Source organism: Lagopus muta, chromosome 1 (genome assembly GCF_023343835.1).
Source record: "Lagopus muta isolate bLagMut1 chromosome 1, bLagMut1 primary, whole genome shotgun sequence".
Taxonomy (NCBI): domain Eukaryota; kingdom Metazoa; phylum Chordata; class Aves; order Galliformes; family Phasianidae; genus Lagopus; species Lagopus muta.
In genome coordinates this window covers 119,488,111-119,506,850 of record NC_064433.1, presented here as the reverse complement: position 1 = coordinate 119,506,850, position 18,740 = coordinate 119,488,111, and the positions used below count along the sequence as shown (strand labels likewise).

The window sequence follows — 18,740 nt, the reverse complement described above, 5'->3', positions numbered from 1 at the left end:
GGGGCCAGCAGGGACACCCGGCTCCAACTTGCAGCAGGGGCCTGGCAGATGAAGGAAGGGGAGGTCCCTGCCTCCTTTTGGCTGTCTTGCCTCCTTGTTTCTGCCTTGCTCTCCTTTATGCCAATAACATTCTGTCCTTCACTGTTGACAATTATTGAAGAGGTTCTGGCGACAGCATTTGTTATCTGACCTACAAAAGCTGCAGAAATGCCGTTCTTCAACTTTGCGACTTAATCACTGCCACAGGAATCAATCCTTCCCAACCTTGTACATTAGTGAGGTCTGGGCCCCGGGTTGAGCAGACTGGATGTATTGATTGGCTCCTTTCCCACCAAAATCCGTGAAAAACTTTCATCCAAGGATACTCAGCAGTTGTGTGGTAAGGCTGACCAGGTCAGTCATACAGGATCCTACTACCACTATCTTGGCACTCATGGTGCTGGGGATGGAGCAGCTGTAGCATCCATGCCAGGCCATGCTGTGGGCTCTCTGGTTCCTGAGGGCTGGTACAGGCTGGCATTCCTTGCTTTCCTGCCTGCATCTTGTCTTGCTGTCAGTAGCAGTGTATGAGCACTGACTCCTGAAGTCTGCAATGTGCTGATTTGTACTTCTGTTGCAGAGCCTATGAAGTGAAGCTGTGAGTGAAAAGCGGAGCTAGTTGAACAATTTACTTCGTTTTACTTAAAAAAATAGAGAAGTAATAAAAATAGAGTTAAGGTTGGGCTGAATTTTTCTAGGGCTTCAGCATTTCTCCATCATCTATGTCATGGCAACCTGAAGTGGAACAATGAGTGGTTGAACTGAACCTCTGATGAATATTTCTGCAAGCATTTATTTTAGCGAGATGAGGAGGTGCCGTTAGCAGAAATGCATCCAGCATAAGGAGCTAAACATCTTGTGAGTGCAGAGGTCTTGATCTGGGATAAAGCAGCATCTCCCACAGGCTGTGTTCCTGTGATCCAAAAGGTGTGGAGAAAGGGGATGTGTGTGTTTGTGCACATATGTTGTATTCCTATTGAAGGTGAATATCAATTTTGATTATCCGAATATTGATATAGCAGTTTAGAAATAGTTTGCCCAGAGGAGTTGTTTGCACTGTTATATTTACCTGCCCAATGAAATCAAGACAGCCCTTCAGTCCATGAATCGCAGTACAGTACAGTGTTTGCCATTCGGATTTCTATGGTTGCACCAAGCATGCAACAGTATCCAAAGAATTTTATTGAATCAAAGTAATAAAACTGAAAAGTAGTATTGACTTTTCTTTGGCTTTTTCAGCTTCTTGCTAATTTTGGCCTTAGAATATATTTCAATGCTTTTTAGGTTCCATTTTATTTAGTTACTTTATCTCTCAGATTGTAGGCTTTCTGTTAAATCATGGTAACTGTTTGTTGTAAAGAATGGGACATTCTTCCTAGTGCTTACTGGCCCCAGTGTAACATACATTTTCTAATGATTTTTGCTGTTTTGCTGATTTTGAGAATTTAAAGCACAAAGTGGGTTTATGCAGGCCACATGAATTTCTGGCTTCAAGGCAACGATAAGAATTTTAATGGCTTCGTAAATGACACCATGCATTTAAAGTTGGTTTTCAGCCATCTCAAGATAGTTTGTTGTGCAAGAGTGGCTCCAGAGCAACATTCTTTCCTTCCAGAAGAGAAGGTGCCAAGGGGATTGGTATGTGGAAGTGGCTATAGACTGAAAGGTTTACTTCAGGAGTCTTAAGGATGTCCTCGATGTATTTTCACTCAGCGCAGCCTCCTGTTGTTTCAGAGGGCAGCAGTTCTGCAGATCACACTGTGGAAGCGCCCTGGTGCTCTTTACAGACACTTGCTTCCACTGGCTGGCCACTGCCTTCAGGCTGCTCAGGCCTTCACACCAGCCCTTGGGAAGCCTTTGGAGGGCTGCAGAAGAGAGCACGGCTCTGCCCAAGGAAGCCTGCTTGCATGACCTGGCTTTTTGTGGTGCAGCCAAGACGCCACGATTTTTCTCCAACTTTCAAAGTTAGAGAAATGCATCACTTCCTCAGTTGCGGTTGGAGATATTTCCCATCCATCTTTGGCAGCTCTTTTAGAAAGACAGTAGACATCCCTCTCTGAGTCTTGTTTTCACAAGCTAAGGGGTTGCAACCATTCTTTCTCACACTGTTCCCTAACATGCACAGTTGTACCCTCTCTTGGTTTCACTTCCTCTCTGCAGCATCATTCATCTTCTGCCTTGCACTAGGCTTTTTCCTCAGTTCCTCTCTTCATCTTCCCTACCACCATCATGCATTTTTTCCTGTTTTTTTTCCTGCCTGGATCTCTCTGCACATTGTGCATCTCACTTTTTGCAGCAGGCACCACGCACCCCCAGAGCTAGGATTGCCAGTCTCCCTTTTAGTGCCAGATCTCCATGTTCTACCATTTCCTTCCATTTCAGCCATTCTGGGAGATAAATCATGAATGTCAGAGGAGTGGACCTTCTTCAGATGGTGTGCAAAGTATGAGATGAGTGGTGCTGTTCTGCCAAAAGGTGTTCAGTGACTGCTATCAAGTGGTCCTTTGATCTGGAGACAACCCAGAAGTCCTCACAGTTCTGCAATACAGATGTCAGGAGCTCTGCTTCTTCTACCCTTCCCTCTCCTTATGCCCCTTCCCTCACTTTTCTGGGTTGTGCTCCTCACCTCCATGGGCCTGGTGGCCCTGTCTGCCAGGCAGCTCCTGCAGCCCTTCTTACGTGTCTCTGAAGCTGTTCCACAAACATCCCTCCAAGTTGAAGGTGGAGTTTCACGACCTGTGGGCCTTAATAGTAGAGCTGAACGTGTTTTTCCCTCAAGATCAGCAGCAGAGTTCTGAGGTTCTTGAGGAGAAAATGGTCTTATCTCTCTGGTACAGGCAACAGATACAGGTGATTTCAGGTCATCTGAATAATAAAGGTGCTGAACAACAGTTGCTTGCAGACAGTTGTGCTGTGGTCAAAATGGTGGTCATCTCTGGCTTTAAAATAGCTTTTTTTTCTTCTTTATTTTAGTCCCCAGATTTACTCTGCAATGGGAACTGTGCTTATCGCATGTTTAAAGCAGATTTCTTCACTGTGCGTATGGAGGAAGGTAAAGGAAGTGATAAATCTCTAAAGCCAGTAAGATAAAACAAATCCCCTCTAGCGAAGGGCCAGATACGGCATCTTCTCCTGTCTCAGTGTCTCGGTCTGCAGCTGCCCTCACTGGTAGGAAGATGGCTGCTGCTGCAGCACAACAGAGGGTGCAGGAGGAAGGCCAGGGAGCAACTGCATCACTAAGTCCAGTGCAGGGTTGAGGTGCTCTCTGTCAGCAATGGAGAGATATATGGGGTACTAGAGGGAAAAAAACCACCACTGTGGTTGAAAAGAAAATAAAGAATAGGATTGGGACATTGAGAATTTATGGCTTCTTTTCCCCCCAATAATCTGAAGAAGGTCCGTTGTCCTCCCAGTTTTTGAGATGGGAAATGCTTTGTAGTTAGTTATTTCCTGCACTCCTTCTTAGCATCAAATCAATAACAGGATCAAACTCCTGACTCCATGCTGTTCCCTTTCTTCCCTGTGCTGCTGTTGGAAGCTGGGGAGCAGCAGGCTGCAGGTCCCAGTGGTGCGGCTTCTGCTGTCTTGTGTGTCTGTTGCACCAATGCCCCGTGAAATGTAGGGCAGGTGTAGAGCTTTCCTGGGAGCCATGGGGCCGCCTCTGGGCAGGCATTGAAAGGCTCCAGCAGAGGCCAGAGAATGCAGAGCGGACACTTTCTGTTTGCTGCCATCCCCCTGCCACTGCAGACCTCCGGCAAGTCTTTGAGGTGCACTCATCTTCTGAGTCACATCCGTGTCACCCGGCAAGCAGTGTGATGTTGGGAGATGTCATCTCACATCACATGGACATTTGCAGGCTTTCTTCTCAGTGACCTTTCAGCTTCCCACCTCACTTCCTGTGTGAATGGTTGCTTGTCTTTTCTGAAACAACATCTTAGTTTCTTCTGGTGATGATAAGCATGAAAGAAAAGCTATGTCAGCTGGAAATATACAAACACTGTGTGCTTCTCCTGCTTTCAGAATATCCCCTGATTGCTCTTGTATCCTTGTGGAAGGGCTGGAGAGCAGTGCTACCAAAACAGATTTTCTTCTCTACCACCTTCCCTCATGACCACTGCGTGGCAAAGAAGTACAGCTCCTCTAGGCAGAGGGGCACACATATGCAGCTGTGCTCCTGGTAGGTCAACTGGGCACTGCTAGCTCCAGCACTCACATTCTTCGCTCATTAGTGAATTTAAATGATGTCATTGGAGGAAATTTCCTCCTAATGCCATAGTGCTCTCAGCTTTCTTTTTTTTACCTGAAATAGCCAGTTAAACAAAAAAAATTCTGACAGCCAAAAAAAAAATCAACACGAACCTACAAGACTCACTTTAATTGCATCGTGAGGAGATCTGCTCTCCTCTTGAGTCAAAAGGTTTTTATTTGATTATGTTCAGATTTTTACTCACCAAACACTGTAAATCTTTTGGTTTTAATTAAAGATTTTTTTTTCTTTTGCATTAGACTGATGCTAAACTGGATTTACTAAATCTTCTTACGCTGTAAGTAGCAGTGACCCAGATAAACACATTTAAAAATTCAACTGCTGAAACTACAGTATGTTGCCTTTGTAAGACACAGTGAGAGGAAGTCTAAGCTAGTTCTATAAATTTACAAGGGTAACATGTAGCTTCGTACCATTAAAAGCAGATTCATAGACTAATTTAATTCTTTTAAATTAGATGCACAAATCTGCATGAAAAGAGTGTTCCTTGGTTTGGCATCCGATGCTTCAAAGTTAGAAGGAGGCCTGTGAAAAAATTACTTTTCCCTTCTGCGTCCGTTCTTTTGCAGTGCAACAACAGCGGCTTTGAGGAAAACGGAGGATAATTGCTTATTTATGGATGTGGCTGCAAAGAGTCTGCAGTGCTTTGCCTTTCAGTGCCTGAGCTCGTGGTGACAGCAGTGTTTCCATGTAAGGGCTGGGGCCCAGTCAGGCCCACTGTGTGCCCATAGGCATGGCCTGGATCAAGACGGGGACGTCAAGACTTCTCCATGGACTGGATTGAGATGCAGACATCAAGACTTGTCAGTGGCCTGGATCAAGATGTGGACATCAAGACTTCTCCGTGGCCTGGTTCAAGACATGGATGTTGCCAAAGTTCCTTGTTGGCCTAGATTTGAGTCAACCTATTCCGTGACCCAAAAAACTGTGGTTTAGCACTGCCTGATGGGATGCTACCCGTGGTTTCAGATGTGCATTTTGCATGCTTTCTGCCAGAGCAGGTGATAGAGACGGCATCAGAATGGCTGCTGGTGGCATGGCATGCTAGTTGGCCACACAGACCCCACCAGTCCCCACATGCTGGCAGGGAGGCCTGCTGGGCATCTCTCGCACCCTATAACTTACCCGAACGTGGATGTTACCACTTCTTCAGTCCTTGTGAATTTTCAGACAGCAGCGTCAGCTGTGTTTACACAAGGAAGAAATATATACTATTGGGGACAATCAGATAATAAACAGCCTTTAATTAGCGCAAAAGACGCAATGGGACCTAATCCCTCAGTGCCTGTTTAGACAGCCAGACCCAAACAGCTTGGGTCTGGTGCCCCATTACTGTTCCTGTGGGGAAACCAGGGAACGCTCCATTTTGTCACTGCCATCCCAGTGCCTACAGCTGGTTGCTGGTGTGGGGCTTGTCCTAGACCTAGGGAGATGCCACAGGCCATGTCTTGCTGAGCAGGAGCATGGACATTCTTGTGTTTGTGGTTTGCTTGGTGTCCCCAAAGGAAGAGCCCATGAGGGTGTGTTGCTACAGGATCAAGAAGACAGGCAGCAAAAAAAACCCCAACATTTGCTCCAGTGTGCTTGCAGGTTTTTTGTTTTTTTTTTTTAAGATGTTTTGTTCATCGTTCTATTTTATTTCCTCTTATTTGTAGTTAAATGAATGACACTGCAGAGCCAGCTTTTGTCCTTTACTGTGTGTATGCACAGTGATTCATTTCTAGCTGAAAATGTGACAACGTGAGAGCGAAGCTCTTCCCACTGGTGTTTTCGTGCAGGGATTCGCCCATTCTCCCACCTCCCTGGGAGAGCTGAGCCGTCAGTGCACAGCCACACATACCCCTGCAGGTCTCTGAGGCTGGGCAGCACAGCCGGACGCCAGACCTCCCCTCCAGGTTTGCTGGAGTGGCCCGGTGACGTGCCCCAGGGGACTTACAGTCAATGATGATGGATGACGCTGGTCCATTAATGCAGCAGTCTCATCTGGGAAAGATGTAATTGCCGTTCCGTGTCCCGCCGCTTCCGTAAGTTTTTCAGCACACGTAGTAGTGCACGTCGCGATGGAGATGGCTGGTGACAAATGTTGCAGTAAATATGTCAGGGGCTCCGCATCCCGTGGCAGCTCGCTTCTATTCTGGTACCGGGCAGCCATCGTTAAGATGGGGGAAGTGATAATCACAAAATTTGCTGTACTGCGTTCATGATGATGTACCGCTCTTCTAAGATTTGATGGAAGAGCGTGGGCAGTGCTGGTCTTGTTTCCTCCTGCAAGACGCGTCTGCAAAATAGGTTTGTGTTGCCTGGTTCCTTGTGAGCAGGAAAGGCTCGGTGCAGCCGATGGGATGGAAAGCGGTGTGTAAACGGCTGTGAAACGGAGATGTAAAAAAACGCTGCATTTTTTCTCACATCGCAGGAACCCCGTGCTTTCCTGGCTCTTTTAAACAAAATGCCTGCAGCTGCTTACATGTTTGGCAAAGATGAAAAGAAGGGGATATTTTTGCTTGGAAGCTTTTCCATCCACACAGCTTTGGATAGGGTGGCGTTTGAAACCTGGTGTGGGCGTGCTGTCTGCGTGAGGATTAGTGCCGTCAAGTGGCTGACGAAATGTTGGGTTTGGTGTACTGACGTGATGACGTGTCGGAGAGGGAGAGTAAGGCCAGTAAATCTGGAGCTACAAGTATAAAAATTGATCTTGAACTGGCGAGCTGAAGGAGGATATTTGAGTTGGTTGGGAGGAATGCAATGTTAAATAACCGTCTTTTGCTCTCCAGACAGCTGAAGAGTCTGTCCCCTTCCTTCTTAACAGTCTCCCTTTAGATACTGAAAGGCCGCTATCAGGTCCCACTGAAGCCGCCTCTTCTCCAGGCTGAACAGCCCCAGCTCTCTCAGCATGTCCTCACTATGGAAGTGTTCCATCCTAGAGCTCTCCAGCTCCAGGTCTCGTCATTGCTACTGCATTCATTGGGAACTTTCTGGTGCTCTCTTTCTGGCGTGCAGAGCCTGGAGGCTGTACCCTTTCCTGTCCAGCACAACAACATTTGTGCTGCTGGTAAGCCCATCAAAGCTGCACCTGGGAGCTGCCATTTTGGCCCACCCATTTTGGCTGTTGGATGGCATCAATACCTGTAGTCGGTCATGGGCACATTCTTTCTTACGGTCTTAGGAACATGTGTGCATCACTAGAAAGGGTTGGTGCGCAGGAAAGTTTGATTTTTTTAACATGGTGCTGCATTTCTGCTGATTCTTTACTTATGGAAGGCAGGATGTACATTGGGACAGTCAGAGGTTGTGAAATCTGGGAGAATTAGTGATTCTGGCCACAACAATGTTGAACTGTAATCACAGCCTGCCTCCTGCTCGTTCTTCCTTGCTGCCATGGGAGGGTTTGGGAGGCAGCTGTAGGTGTTGAAGCCATCATGGTGCAACGGGGCAAAGTCAGGTGTTTCACCTGCAGAATGGTTGTAGCGGTTCACAGATGGATTTTAACTTGACCTGGCCAGCTGAGCAGGGTGACTGGTGTGATGGATCCCTGTCCCCTGCAAGCAGGAGCTGCATGGTCATGTCTGCAAGGAGGGACAGGCAATGAAGGGCAGCCTCCCGTTCTCATCTTGATATTGGAAAGATCAAGGGAATGCAGGGAGAGTGTGTGAGCCTGGGGTCGGGGGAGTGGGTTGGGAGGAAAGAGCGAGCTGAGGGTTGCTGAGCTGGGAACAAACCTCTGCCGAGGAGCTGGCAAGGCTTTGAAGTCGTGTCACTGACATCAAACTCTGAGACCCTTTGTAGGAAACACAGTGCTTTAAGGACTGTTTAATAAAGCTCTCGACTGGGAAAGGAGCAAATATTTTATCAGGCTGACGCTGAGTGCTTTTTGTTGTGGGTTTTGGGGGAAGCGGGACTGGCAATTACATTTAATTGATATCCTTTTCCTCTTGTTATCATTGGGGTATCGATTGCTGGGAAAACAAAATGCGTGTTTTAAAAAATTTACTGTAAAGTCACAGCTCTCATTTGTTTTGTTTAGCTCTGCGCTCTCAAGCAGCTCATTTTTCTTTGCTTCGCTGGCAAATAGAATGTTTTGATTGAAAACAATACTAAATAATCAGTTAGATGGGATGTTTAATGACAGGAAAAATTGTTTAAAATATTTTTTCCCATAGGAAAATCATGCCGTTTGCTTTTCAAGCCTAAGAAGCCTTTGAATGCCATTGTAAGTCTGCATCCTTCCTACTGTCTCGCTCCAGAATCAAACACGTGGGCACAGTGCGTGTGTTGAAGCATGTGGGTCAAGGAGTGGTGGATCCCGGGAGCCCTGGCACAAGAGACATCCATCCCCTGAGTACATCCAGTTTTTCCCTCCATCACTTTCATGGGGGATTTCTTAGGCCCCCACCTGCTGTTGTTTCGACATCCCTGTGGGTTACCCAAGGCAGTGCAGCAGCCTCCAGTGCCCCTGTCCCAAAGAAGTGATGCAGGTGGATGTCGCAGGAGCAGGGCCTCGTGTTCCCCCGTCTGAACAGGAATTTGGAGCATGAAAACTGCAGTGAGGTTGCAGGGATGTCGCCAAACTCTGCGGCACGTGACTCAGCAGTAATTATGGCTGGCAAATTTATATTTGTCCTTCGCATGTCAGGTTCAATACATCAGCTTTCCATGTGCTGTCTGGGGCTCTGAGCGCGTGTCCGGCTCAGTGCAAGCTGAGCAAGCTGCTGCTGCTGCATGGGCATTGCCTTGCTGCTCCGAGGGGTAAAATAAAATAGAGCCCATCTGGGCAGGGTTTGTTCCCAGCAGCAAGGCTCTTCTGCTGCAACAGTTTTGAGACAACCAGGATTGGGATGTGCTGTGGGTTCCATGCCTTGGATCATTTTTTGTGGCCCTCCTCTGGACACGCTCCATCTGTGGTTTATATGTACAGGAGAGCTACTGGTACGTTAATACCTCCATGTGAAAGCTCGCTTCCTCCAAATACTTCTTTTCTATTCCAGCAACACCCTTAGTAACAACATGGAAAGCCTTTATGTGTGTGCGGCTGTAACAACACAGCACAGAAGTCGCAGGATGCAAGGTGATTTACGGCTCACTGCTGGGTGTCAGTGTGTGCCCCGCTCGCCCTCTGCCTTATCTACTGCAGAAGGATGCAGAAAGATGGGGCGGGCTTTGGCTGCCTGCAATTGCATGCGTGGCATGGGTGGTCCCACAGCGAGCACCCACAGCCCTGGGAAAAGCTGACATCGGCAGGGGATCAGCAAGCAGGCCGGAGTTATCACCGCCTTCATAATGGCATTTCTGCACAGCTAACGTATCATTTCCTGTAGAGCTGCACACATCATTGCTTAGTGCCATGAACTTAACTCTTATCAGCGCCCCAGTGGGAAAACCCAAGTTATTTACAATAGCTTTCTTTTCAGTGTTGTAAGCTTATTTTAAATTAAAACAAACAGCAAATTAAATATTAAATAGATAAGTAGGGAAAGTGAAATTAATTGATTTTCTGGCACCAGGGTAAGGCAGAAAGAGGAACCTTCAGGCGGTTTTGCTGAGTTGCACTGCCTTCCTTCTTGCTTATCAGGTACATGGGACTGACTTTAAAAGCCAGGCAGCTCTCACTATGTGTTGAGAAGCAGCAGTCCTCAAAGTGACAGCAGTGCGCACTTCAGGTTATTCTTTATTAAAAGAGAAATGTAGTAAAGCTTTCACTGTTAGTAGCAATGTTGGAGAATGCAGTTTAGCGTAAGTCCTCTCCATAGAGACGTAGTTTCATAGAATGACTCAGGTTGGAAGGGACCTCAAAGCCCACCCAGCCCCAGCCCCTGCTATGGGCAGGGCTCCCCCATATCAGCTCAGGCTGCCCGGCCCTCATCCAACCTGGCCTTGAGAGTTGTGCCTTGCCACCCAGGTGCTGCTGGCATCGCTGGGTTCCTCCACCTCAGGGACACACGGAATGCAGCTTGGAATGGTATTTGACTGTGCCTTAAAATCCCCAAAGCAGAAGCGGGCATTTCTTCCAGGTGCCTGATGGTGATAGATGAGCTCTTTTTTCCCTTGTCTAGATACTTCCTCTGCCCTGTCGCTTTCTAAAGCAGCAGTGGGGGATTTTATGATGCTTCAGACTTTCCTCCTGCACAGTTATCTGTCTCTCTCTGTGGGTCTGTGCAGCATGCTAATCCCTCAAGGCACTTATGCAGCATAATTTTCATCTTAATTTTTCTATTTCTCAATGCTAAATGGCCTTAGCAGGGGAATAGAAGGTCATTTTTCCCATCCCCACCAGATTACTTGTTTGCTGTGGAAACGCAGAGATCATCTCACGCTTTGCAAACAAACGGCAGAGCAGAAGTCCTGGTGCCGTCTGCAGTGCTCCTCAGTGCCGCCGAATGGAGGGCAGCAGGGGTGCGGGGCTGGGCTGCAGGCATGAGGCAGTTTTGAATGGTTCTTTTATAAGGAGGGAGATGATGTGGGAAGTATAAAACCTCTTTTTAATTCCTCAACAAGATGAGCCTGCTTGTGTTGGTGCCGCTGCTCCTCGCTGTCTGAATCATCAGCATTATTTCTCTCCTGCTTTCTCGTGCTCGGGGAATCTCTGCCTGCAGCCAGTGCTGAGTGAGGAAACAAACAGAACCCCTCAACCCCGCAGTCGTGTTTTCCTCTCAACGTTTCACGAGATGAGAAGAATCATGAATTATTCTCCCCCAGCCAGCAGCAGCGGGGGAGAAGGAATGACTCATCTGTTTACTTTTAAAAATCCTCTTTAAAAATCAGATGTGCCCGATGATACATGATCGGGATTTCTCTCGCCCGGCCCCAGCTATTAACTCCCGACATTGCTGTAGTCCTGCTCTGGCCGTGACACAGTGCTGCCAAACCCGGGGATTTACAGGCCTCGGGAGGGATGCTCTGGTTTCCCATTTCCCTGCCTTGGCCGTGGTTTGCCCTTTGTTCGGGGTCGGTTTTTGCGTCTGTCTGCGCTGAGCTGGCAGGTGACGGTGCTGCTCCCGCAGCCGTCCATGCGAGCAGGGCAGCGCTGTGAGCAGCCGGGCCATCCGTACAACCATGGGATCATTCAAGTTGGAAAAGACCACTAAGATCATCAGGTCCAACATCAGCTCACGTACCCAAAACAGGCTTAGGGTCTGCGTGTGGCTGCTGCGGGCCAAGGATGCGGAGCGGTGGTGATGGTGCGCGCTCTGCTCTTGGGTAACAGCGTGCAGCTGTGCGCAGGTGAGGAATGTAAATCTGGGGTGCTCCGGTGCTTCCCCATGGTAACAGAGTTAAAAATGGACAAGTTTCCATGGTGATTATTACCGCAGGATGCGCTGCTCACTTCAGGAGTGGCACGGGCAGCATGGCAAAATCTGCAGGCGGAAATTATTTACCCTTCTGAATAAATGAAGGCACAGCGCCATTAATACGCTGCTTTGCAGGGAGCATGGGGGGAGCAGAGTGTTAATCTTTGTAGGAAATAGGTTGCAGATTTCACTGTCACCATGAACAGAAACAATCTCTGTCCTTTTTTTGTTGACATTTGCTTGGTTTAGATAAAGACACAGGCTGCTAAAGTAAATTTGAATCAGAATCACGGAATGGTTTGGAGAGGACTCTAAAGCCCATCCAGCCCCAACCCCTGCCATGGGCAGGGCTGCCCCCCACCAGCTCAGGGCCCCATCTAACCTGGCCTTGAGTGCCTTCAGCAATGGGGCACCACAGCTTCTCTGGGCAGCTGTGCCAGCGCCTCACCAACCTCTGAGTGAAGGATTTCTGTCCCTTGAGGTCTTCGAGAAACACGTAGATGTGACACTGAGGGATGTGACTTTTAGAGGCATAGTGGTGATGGGCTGACAGTTGGACTAGATGGTCTTAGTGGTGTTTTCTGACATTTATGATTCTATCATAAATGTCTATGATATCTGCCCTTGTAAAAAGTCAGTCTCCCTCCTGTTTATAAGCTCCCCTCAAGTTCTGGAAAGCCACAATGAGGTCTCCCCGCAGTCTTCTCTTCTCCAGGATGAACTAGCCCAACTTCTTCAACCTTTCTTCATAGGAGAGGTACTCCTGCACTCTGATCATCCTCATGGCTTCCTCTGGACCCCTGACAGGCTGTGTCAGAGGTACTGCTGCACCAATGGCCTGACCCACTTAAGTAAAACCTCAGGGGTTGAAAATATAACAGCTCTTGTAGGGGAACCGAGGACCCAGCCACGGTGGAACATTTCTGAGCCGTGTATATTTAGAAACATTTGGTTTTGTGCTCCTGCTGAGTTAAAGCAGTGCACTGTCTCTGGGCCCTGCCATACACTGTCATTATGCAGAGCTTTGTTTTAAAGCAGCAGAAGGGGCTGCCCAAGCCCTTGGGTTGGCTGGCGTACGGGAGGGGATTTTTTTTAACTGCAGGCAGCCTTCAGGTCCTTTAAATTATCTGTGTTTACGGCTAAATATAAGTTCCTCAAAACTGTTCGTACAGCACTCACGGACGTCTGTGTATACAGCATCACTGTGTACATTACCGCTATGAGTTGTGGAGCCGTTATCCTGAAACGTGGAAACGTTCAAGGGCTTGTTTTGGCGACAGGGTCTTTCAAGGCAGTCGCAAATGTTTTGTTAAGGAGGAGATTTATGCAGTGCCTAAACCACGTCTCTGCATTGCAGGCCAAGCGATGTCGGTGCCGGAGCCCCTGGCAGCCCCATCCTGCTGACGGCGATGTGAGCGTGGCGCTGCGGAGCCTCAAAGCCCTGCGAGATGGAGGAGCTCTACAAGGAGACTCCCAACCTGCCCATGGATGTCACCAGCCCACCAGCGGCCATGGCCAACAACAAGCTGGAGAACGGCGTGGCCCAGCTGATCACAGCGGAGGCCTGGAACATCAATTCAGCTGACCTGATGAAGAAGGCCCTGTCCCCGCTGGTGACCGTCCCTGCTCCCTCCATCCTGACACCGCCGGCTGAATCACAGAGCGGGGTGGCACTGAAGGTGGCGGCCACCGTGCTGCAGCCCATCTGCCTGGGGGACAGCCCCGTTGTCCTGCCTATCCACCTGCAGGTGGCTGGCAGTGCCGCCCCGCAGATGCCGGCCAGTGGTGCCACCCCGTACGTCATGACCACGCAGGGCCCCATCCCACTACCAGTCCTACTGGAGCAGCATGTTTTTCAGCACCTCAACTCGCCCCTGGTGCTGCCCCCCGGCACTGCCTGCCCTGCCAGCCCCCTGCATGGTGGTCTTTTCCCAGGCGCCTCTGCCCCTGTCAGCCAGCCCCAGCTCCTGGACCCCAAACCGTCAGGCCCAGGCCAGGAGCCCGTGCTGCCACCTGTCTTTCAGACACCGGGTTTTGCCGCAGTCCTGCAGGACCTCTTCCCCTCAGGGCAGGGCGCCCTGGGCTCGGCCCCCTGCCAGCCCCCTCCTGACTATGCTGCCCTCCCACCCCAGGCCTTCAGCTCACCCCTCTCCCCGCTGGTGCCCCCTGCCACGCTGCTGGTGCCCTACCCTGTCATCGTGCCCCTGCCCGTCCCCGTGCCCATTCCCATCCCTGTCCCCATCCCCATGCCCCATGGTGCTGAAGCCAAGGTGACCCCCGACCCACCCAAGCCCCCACTCTTCACCCCGCAGCCCTGCAAGGGCACCCAGACCCCTCTGGAGAAGGAGGAGACGAAGCCCTTTGACCTCGTCCACCAGCGGGACTTCTCCCAGCTAAACCGCCACACTGTCATCAAGATGGGCAGCGAGAACGAGGCGCTGGACCTCTCCATGAAGAGCCCGCCCATGGCTCGGGCCTGCGAGGCTGCCCCGCCACCGCCATCTCCTGAGGACGGGGCACTGGACCTGTCGCTCTCCTCGTGCCGCAAGCCAGGGGGTCCCCATGGGGAGACGGCCGGCAGCGGGCCCAGTGCCGAGGGCAGCCCGCAGGACAAGCCGGCCACCTCCTTCGCCCCTTCCAAAGCGCCGGAGGCTGCAGGCAAGGCGGAGGGCAGGGTGGTGGGGCCGGGGCCAGGTGAGCTCCTGCGGCCGCCACAGAAGTGGTTGGTGGAACCAGCCGGGAGGGCGGCCTGCGAACCCAAGGCCGGTGGCAACAACATTGAGATCGTCAGCACCTCTCAGACAGCCAAAGTCATCGTCTCTGTCAAGGACGCCGTGCCCGCCATCTTCTGCGGCAAGATCAAGGGCCTGTCGGGGGTGTCCACCAAAAACTTCTCCTTCAAAAGGGACATGCCCCAGGACTCAGTGCTGCAGTGCTACGACATGAAGAGCCAGCCCGAGCCGCGGGACAACACCGAGGCGCTTAGGAAACCCGTAAAGAACAGGAGCGTAAAGCTAAAGAAAATGAACTCGCCCGAAATACACATTCTTCCAATAAAGAAGCAACGGCTTGCTGCCTTTTTTCCAAGAAAGTAAATTATGGGTTTTTAGAATTTTAAGATTATTATGGAAAAAAAAAATAATAAAAAAGATGCACTTGGTTTTAAACTCATTTAAAACTTTAAACTATCTTTGTAAGTTATTTTTGGGGAAGGGGGAGAGGAGCAGAAGTAGAGTCCCTATAAGCTGGGTTTCTTCTTTTTTTTTTTTGTTATTAAATTTTGACTTTTCGTGGGAAACTGAATAAAAGCAACCTATTTTTCAAGCAGATTGCACATTTTGCAGCTTTAATGGAGTAACGGATGAGTCAGAGGGGTAAGAGCTATTTTCACTGCCATAAAGTGCTTTGATGATGTAATTCTTCATAATGGTTAGAACGGAAATTTCAAAATAAATGTTTGTACGTGCTAATCGGTGGCGGTATCTCTGTCATTTCTGAAGGGCTTTGGCAGCATGGAGGAGGCCTGGCCAAAGGCTGCAACCGCCCTCACTTGTTCAGAGTGCTGCTAAGAATCCACCTGGGAGCGGATCGGGGCATGCTGTTGGGGGCACTGCGCCCCAGTGGGCTTCAGAGTGGCAAAAATGAGGGTAGCTGAGCGGTGCGGCCCTGTGCTGACGCTCACAACCCCGTTCTAAAGTGTTGAAAGCAATCGCAGCAGTTATTTAAACAAGAAAGTCTTAAAAACTGGGGGAATTCGGTTGCAGAGGGTGATAGAGAAAAGTCGCCTAATTTTTTCCCACCTGGCTGTAGATATATGGAGGCATTGTTTATTGTTAGTTTTATAATTGTCTTTGATGGCTGAAGTCAATGCACATGAAAGAGCAGAACTGTGTAACTTCATTACCTGACGGTGTACAAGCCGCACACGTCCATGGAGAAATGTGAATGTACCATTACAATAAACGTTCTGGTAAGTGATGGTTTTGCACTTGTGTATGACAGCTGGAGACGCGCTACTGCACGTTGGCTTTAAAGGCCATCTAGTCCAACCCCCTGCAATGAATAGGGACAACTACAGCTCCATCAGGGTGTTCAGAGCCCCGTCCAGCCTGACCTCGAGTGTCTGCTGGGCCAGGCACACACTGTGGCGTAGCTCTGAACCCATCATGCAGGTAATGCAGTGCTCTGACTGCGCCACGCTTCCTCCCTCTGTAGCCAAACAACTCCCAGGTCTCCCCATGGGCAGAGATTGTAGCAGTAGTTCTTGCAGGAAACCGGCCAGGGAGGCAACTTCCAGGTTCAAAACGCCATCTCCAGCTATGGGCCTCATCATGAGCTCCACTGACACTTCCACTGCAGAGAGCAGGGCACTGCTCAGTGCCCCCACCAACTGCCCAGGGAGCGGGAAGGGCGTTCTGCTGCTCTTTTGGGCTGAAGGACTACTCAGTATACAGAATGAGTGGGTGTTGTGCACCCCTACCATCATATCCTGCCAAACTCCTCTTTTTAAATGTTTTTATTTTCCCAAAGCTGGCAGAACTGAAAATGCTCGGATAGCTCGTAGCATTGATGGATTCATTAATGTTTTGTCATCTGACAGGCTTTTGTCTTTTTAAAATAATCTTGTTCTTAGGTGAAAAGCGTTCTGCTGCTTTGTTTTGTTCCTCCCAAAAAGCTGCACTGATGCTCCACCTCTCAGTAGCTGCAGCGCTGGGGCTGAGGAGGTCCCTCAGGACTCCAGTTCCCATTGCACTTCCCCACAGCTGTGGCCGGGCCAGGCGCAGGGTGACATGACCTGCTGGTTTGCCCTGAGGGAACAAGACCCCAAGCCCAAAAGCCCTGATACCATGGCAGTCAGCTGCTCTTAGCAGCCTTTTTAAGTGCACACAAAACTGTAAGAACACCCAACTGCTGTGGGTGGCTGACTCAGGTGTGAGGACAGACAGGCAGCACACAGCAGGCGCCCCAGAGTATTGCAGCCCTCCCTCTCTGAAATGGAGCTGAGGGCAAGGTGTGTGAGGAGGAGCCGAGGCACCGAGGAGCTGAGGGGAGGCCTGATGGCAGCTGCAGCTCCTCACAGGCAGCGGAAGGGCAGCGCTGAGCTCTGCTCTCTGTGACAGCGACAGGGCCCGAGGGCACGGGGCAGCTGGGGGCAGTGGGCACGGAACAGCCATGCCACAACACCTCCCTTTTTCAGCGCTGGGCAAAGGCCCCTACCTAGGTGCCATCTTCCTCCTACCACTGCTTGTGTGTGAAGCACATGGGTACAGCAACACTTAATTACACGAAGATTGAGCACTTCCACCTCCTCCTTGCTGCTAGCAGCAATTACAGATTTTGTACATTGGGCCATTAATTTTCTCCACGGCTACATTTTAACTGCTTCTGAAACTTGTGCAGGAGAAGGATGGGGAGCTGCTATGTGATATATGGAGCCTCCATTTCTGGTGGCTGTTAATGGAGACATTAATACCTCTTGAGAAGTTGAAGGGAAAGTCATTAAGCCATAATGGCAGGAGGAGGATGTTTTACAACAATGGGCACGTGCAAAGTAGAGACAGAAAGGAGCAGCACTGACCCTCAAGGGCAACCCGTGTTGGCTCCAAGCTCCCAGTGACTTGCGGGGTGGGTTTTATTAGGAGGTGAGGAATGAGCAGAGTGGAATCCCTTCCCATCTGTTTGCTCTCAAGGAGGGGCTTTGCAGGAAGCCATGGACCCCAACTTCGAGCTCAGGGAAAGCAGCCCCAGGGGCAGAGCTGGCCCATTCCCTGGCACAGAGGTGAAAAGAGCAATGACATTTCTAAGCCTGATAAAAACAGGTGATATTTAGACTGACAGAACAGACACACAGCCAGGGGAGAAGCAGGCAAGGCAAGTATGAGTTCAAGAAGGTGGTGGAACAGGGGAAGATGGAAACAGGTAATGGTAGCCAAAAGCCACCTCCAGATCTGTCATAACATGACACCTATATTAAAGCTAGCGAGAATCCAGCCACAGAATGAAAGAAAGAAGCAATGCGGCAGCCCTTGGCCATGAGCAGACGATGAGCAGAGCAGAGGAAGCTGTCAGCTTCACACAATGCACCCCAGGGAACTGCGGCATCATGAGCAACAGGGCAGCGAGTACAGGGTGCGCTTGCCTGGGATGAAGGCAGCTGAGACACAAACATCACACCACACCATGTCACAGCACAGGAAACACGTCCTTTCCCCTCTTGCTCTGCCTCTCCTATGACACAGCCAGTGGTGGGGAAGAGTGGGACTTAGCAGCAGACCCAATTAAACTGGAAAGAGAGGGGAAAGAGAGTAGCAAATGCATCAACTTCTATCACAGATGCACACACAGCACTGCCTTGTAGGTCCCACAGAAGTGGCGGCTGAACACCAAAGGGAGCAGTGCCAGGAGTCCTCTCCTCCACTTGTGCAGAGGCACCTCAGGACAGGGATCCAGCAGCAATGCTCGGCCCAGCAGCAGCCCTGACCAAGGATCTCCGACAATGAGAATGTAGAACATTACGTAATATCCTGGTGCCAGACATTTGGGTTTCTTTCTGTGCTCAAGTTTATGAGAACACGCTGAAGTGCTTGGGCAAAGCCCTCACTTTCATCTGGCTGGGACGGGCTCCTGCGTTCCTGCACGTCAGCCTGCCACTGCAACAGCAATGGTGTGTATTTGTGCCACTTGCTTCTATACACACCTGCCTCTTCACTCACTTCCATTTGCTTCTATACTCACCTTCTCCCCCCTACTCTTCACAGTTTCATTTCTCTGAGACCACGTTACGTACTCATCAGTGCTGAAGTCTGCAATTCAGGACAGTTTCCACGCACAAGCAAATCCCCTAATTTCAGTGTGGAAAATGTGTTTTCCACAGTTGTTAAATTCCCAGTATCACCCCCCTGCTAGGAAAATCCATCTTGTTGTTTAACCACCTGAATCATTTCTGCATGTTTGGGGAGAAAAATTACTAACCACTGAAGTATTTAGCACTGCTTTGTGCCCACATATCCCAAGCTCTCCGTCAGTAATAGCGTAAGATCCTGGTACTGAAATTATTAGGGTACTTTCAAATGAAGTGGGGAAAATGAAAAGAGCACCAGGCAGGATGGCATCTAATAGAAGTGCCTGGAACGGAGTACTGTTTTCCAGGC

The 18,740-nt window shown here is 49.8% G+C and overlaps 1 protein-coding gene across 3 annotated transcripts in view; it reads left to right on the top strand.

The window, feature by feature from the left end:
• The window catches only part of RAI2 (retinoic acid induced 2), a 32,266-nt gene extending 17,207 nt beyond the window's left edge, over window positions 1-15,059 (top strand). For all 3 annotated transcript variants that reach the window (XM_048948883.1, XM_048948900.1, XM_048948891.1), the window contains exon 2: window positions 12,947-15,059. In XM_048948883.1, the coding sequence (XP_048804840.1) occupies window positions 13,038-14,684 (1,647 nt within the window). In that variant the 5' untranslated portion in view covers window positions 12,947-13,037 and the 3' untranslated portion in view covers window positions 14,685-15,059. The remainder of the gene's footprint in view (window positions 1-12,946) is intronic.
• The last annotated feature ends 3,681 nt before the right edge of the window (window positions 15,060-18,740 follow it).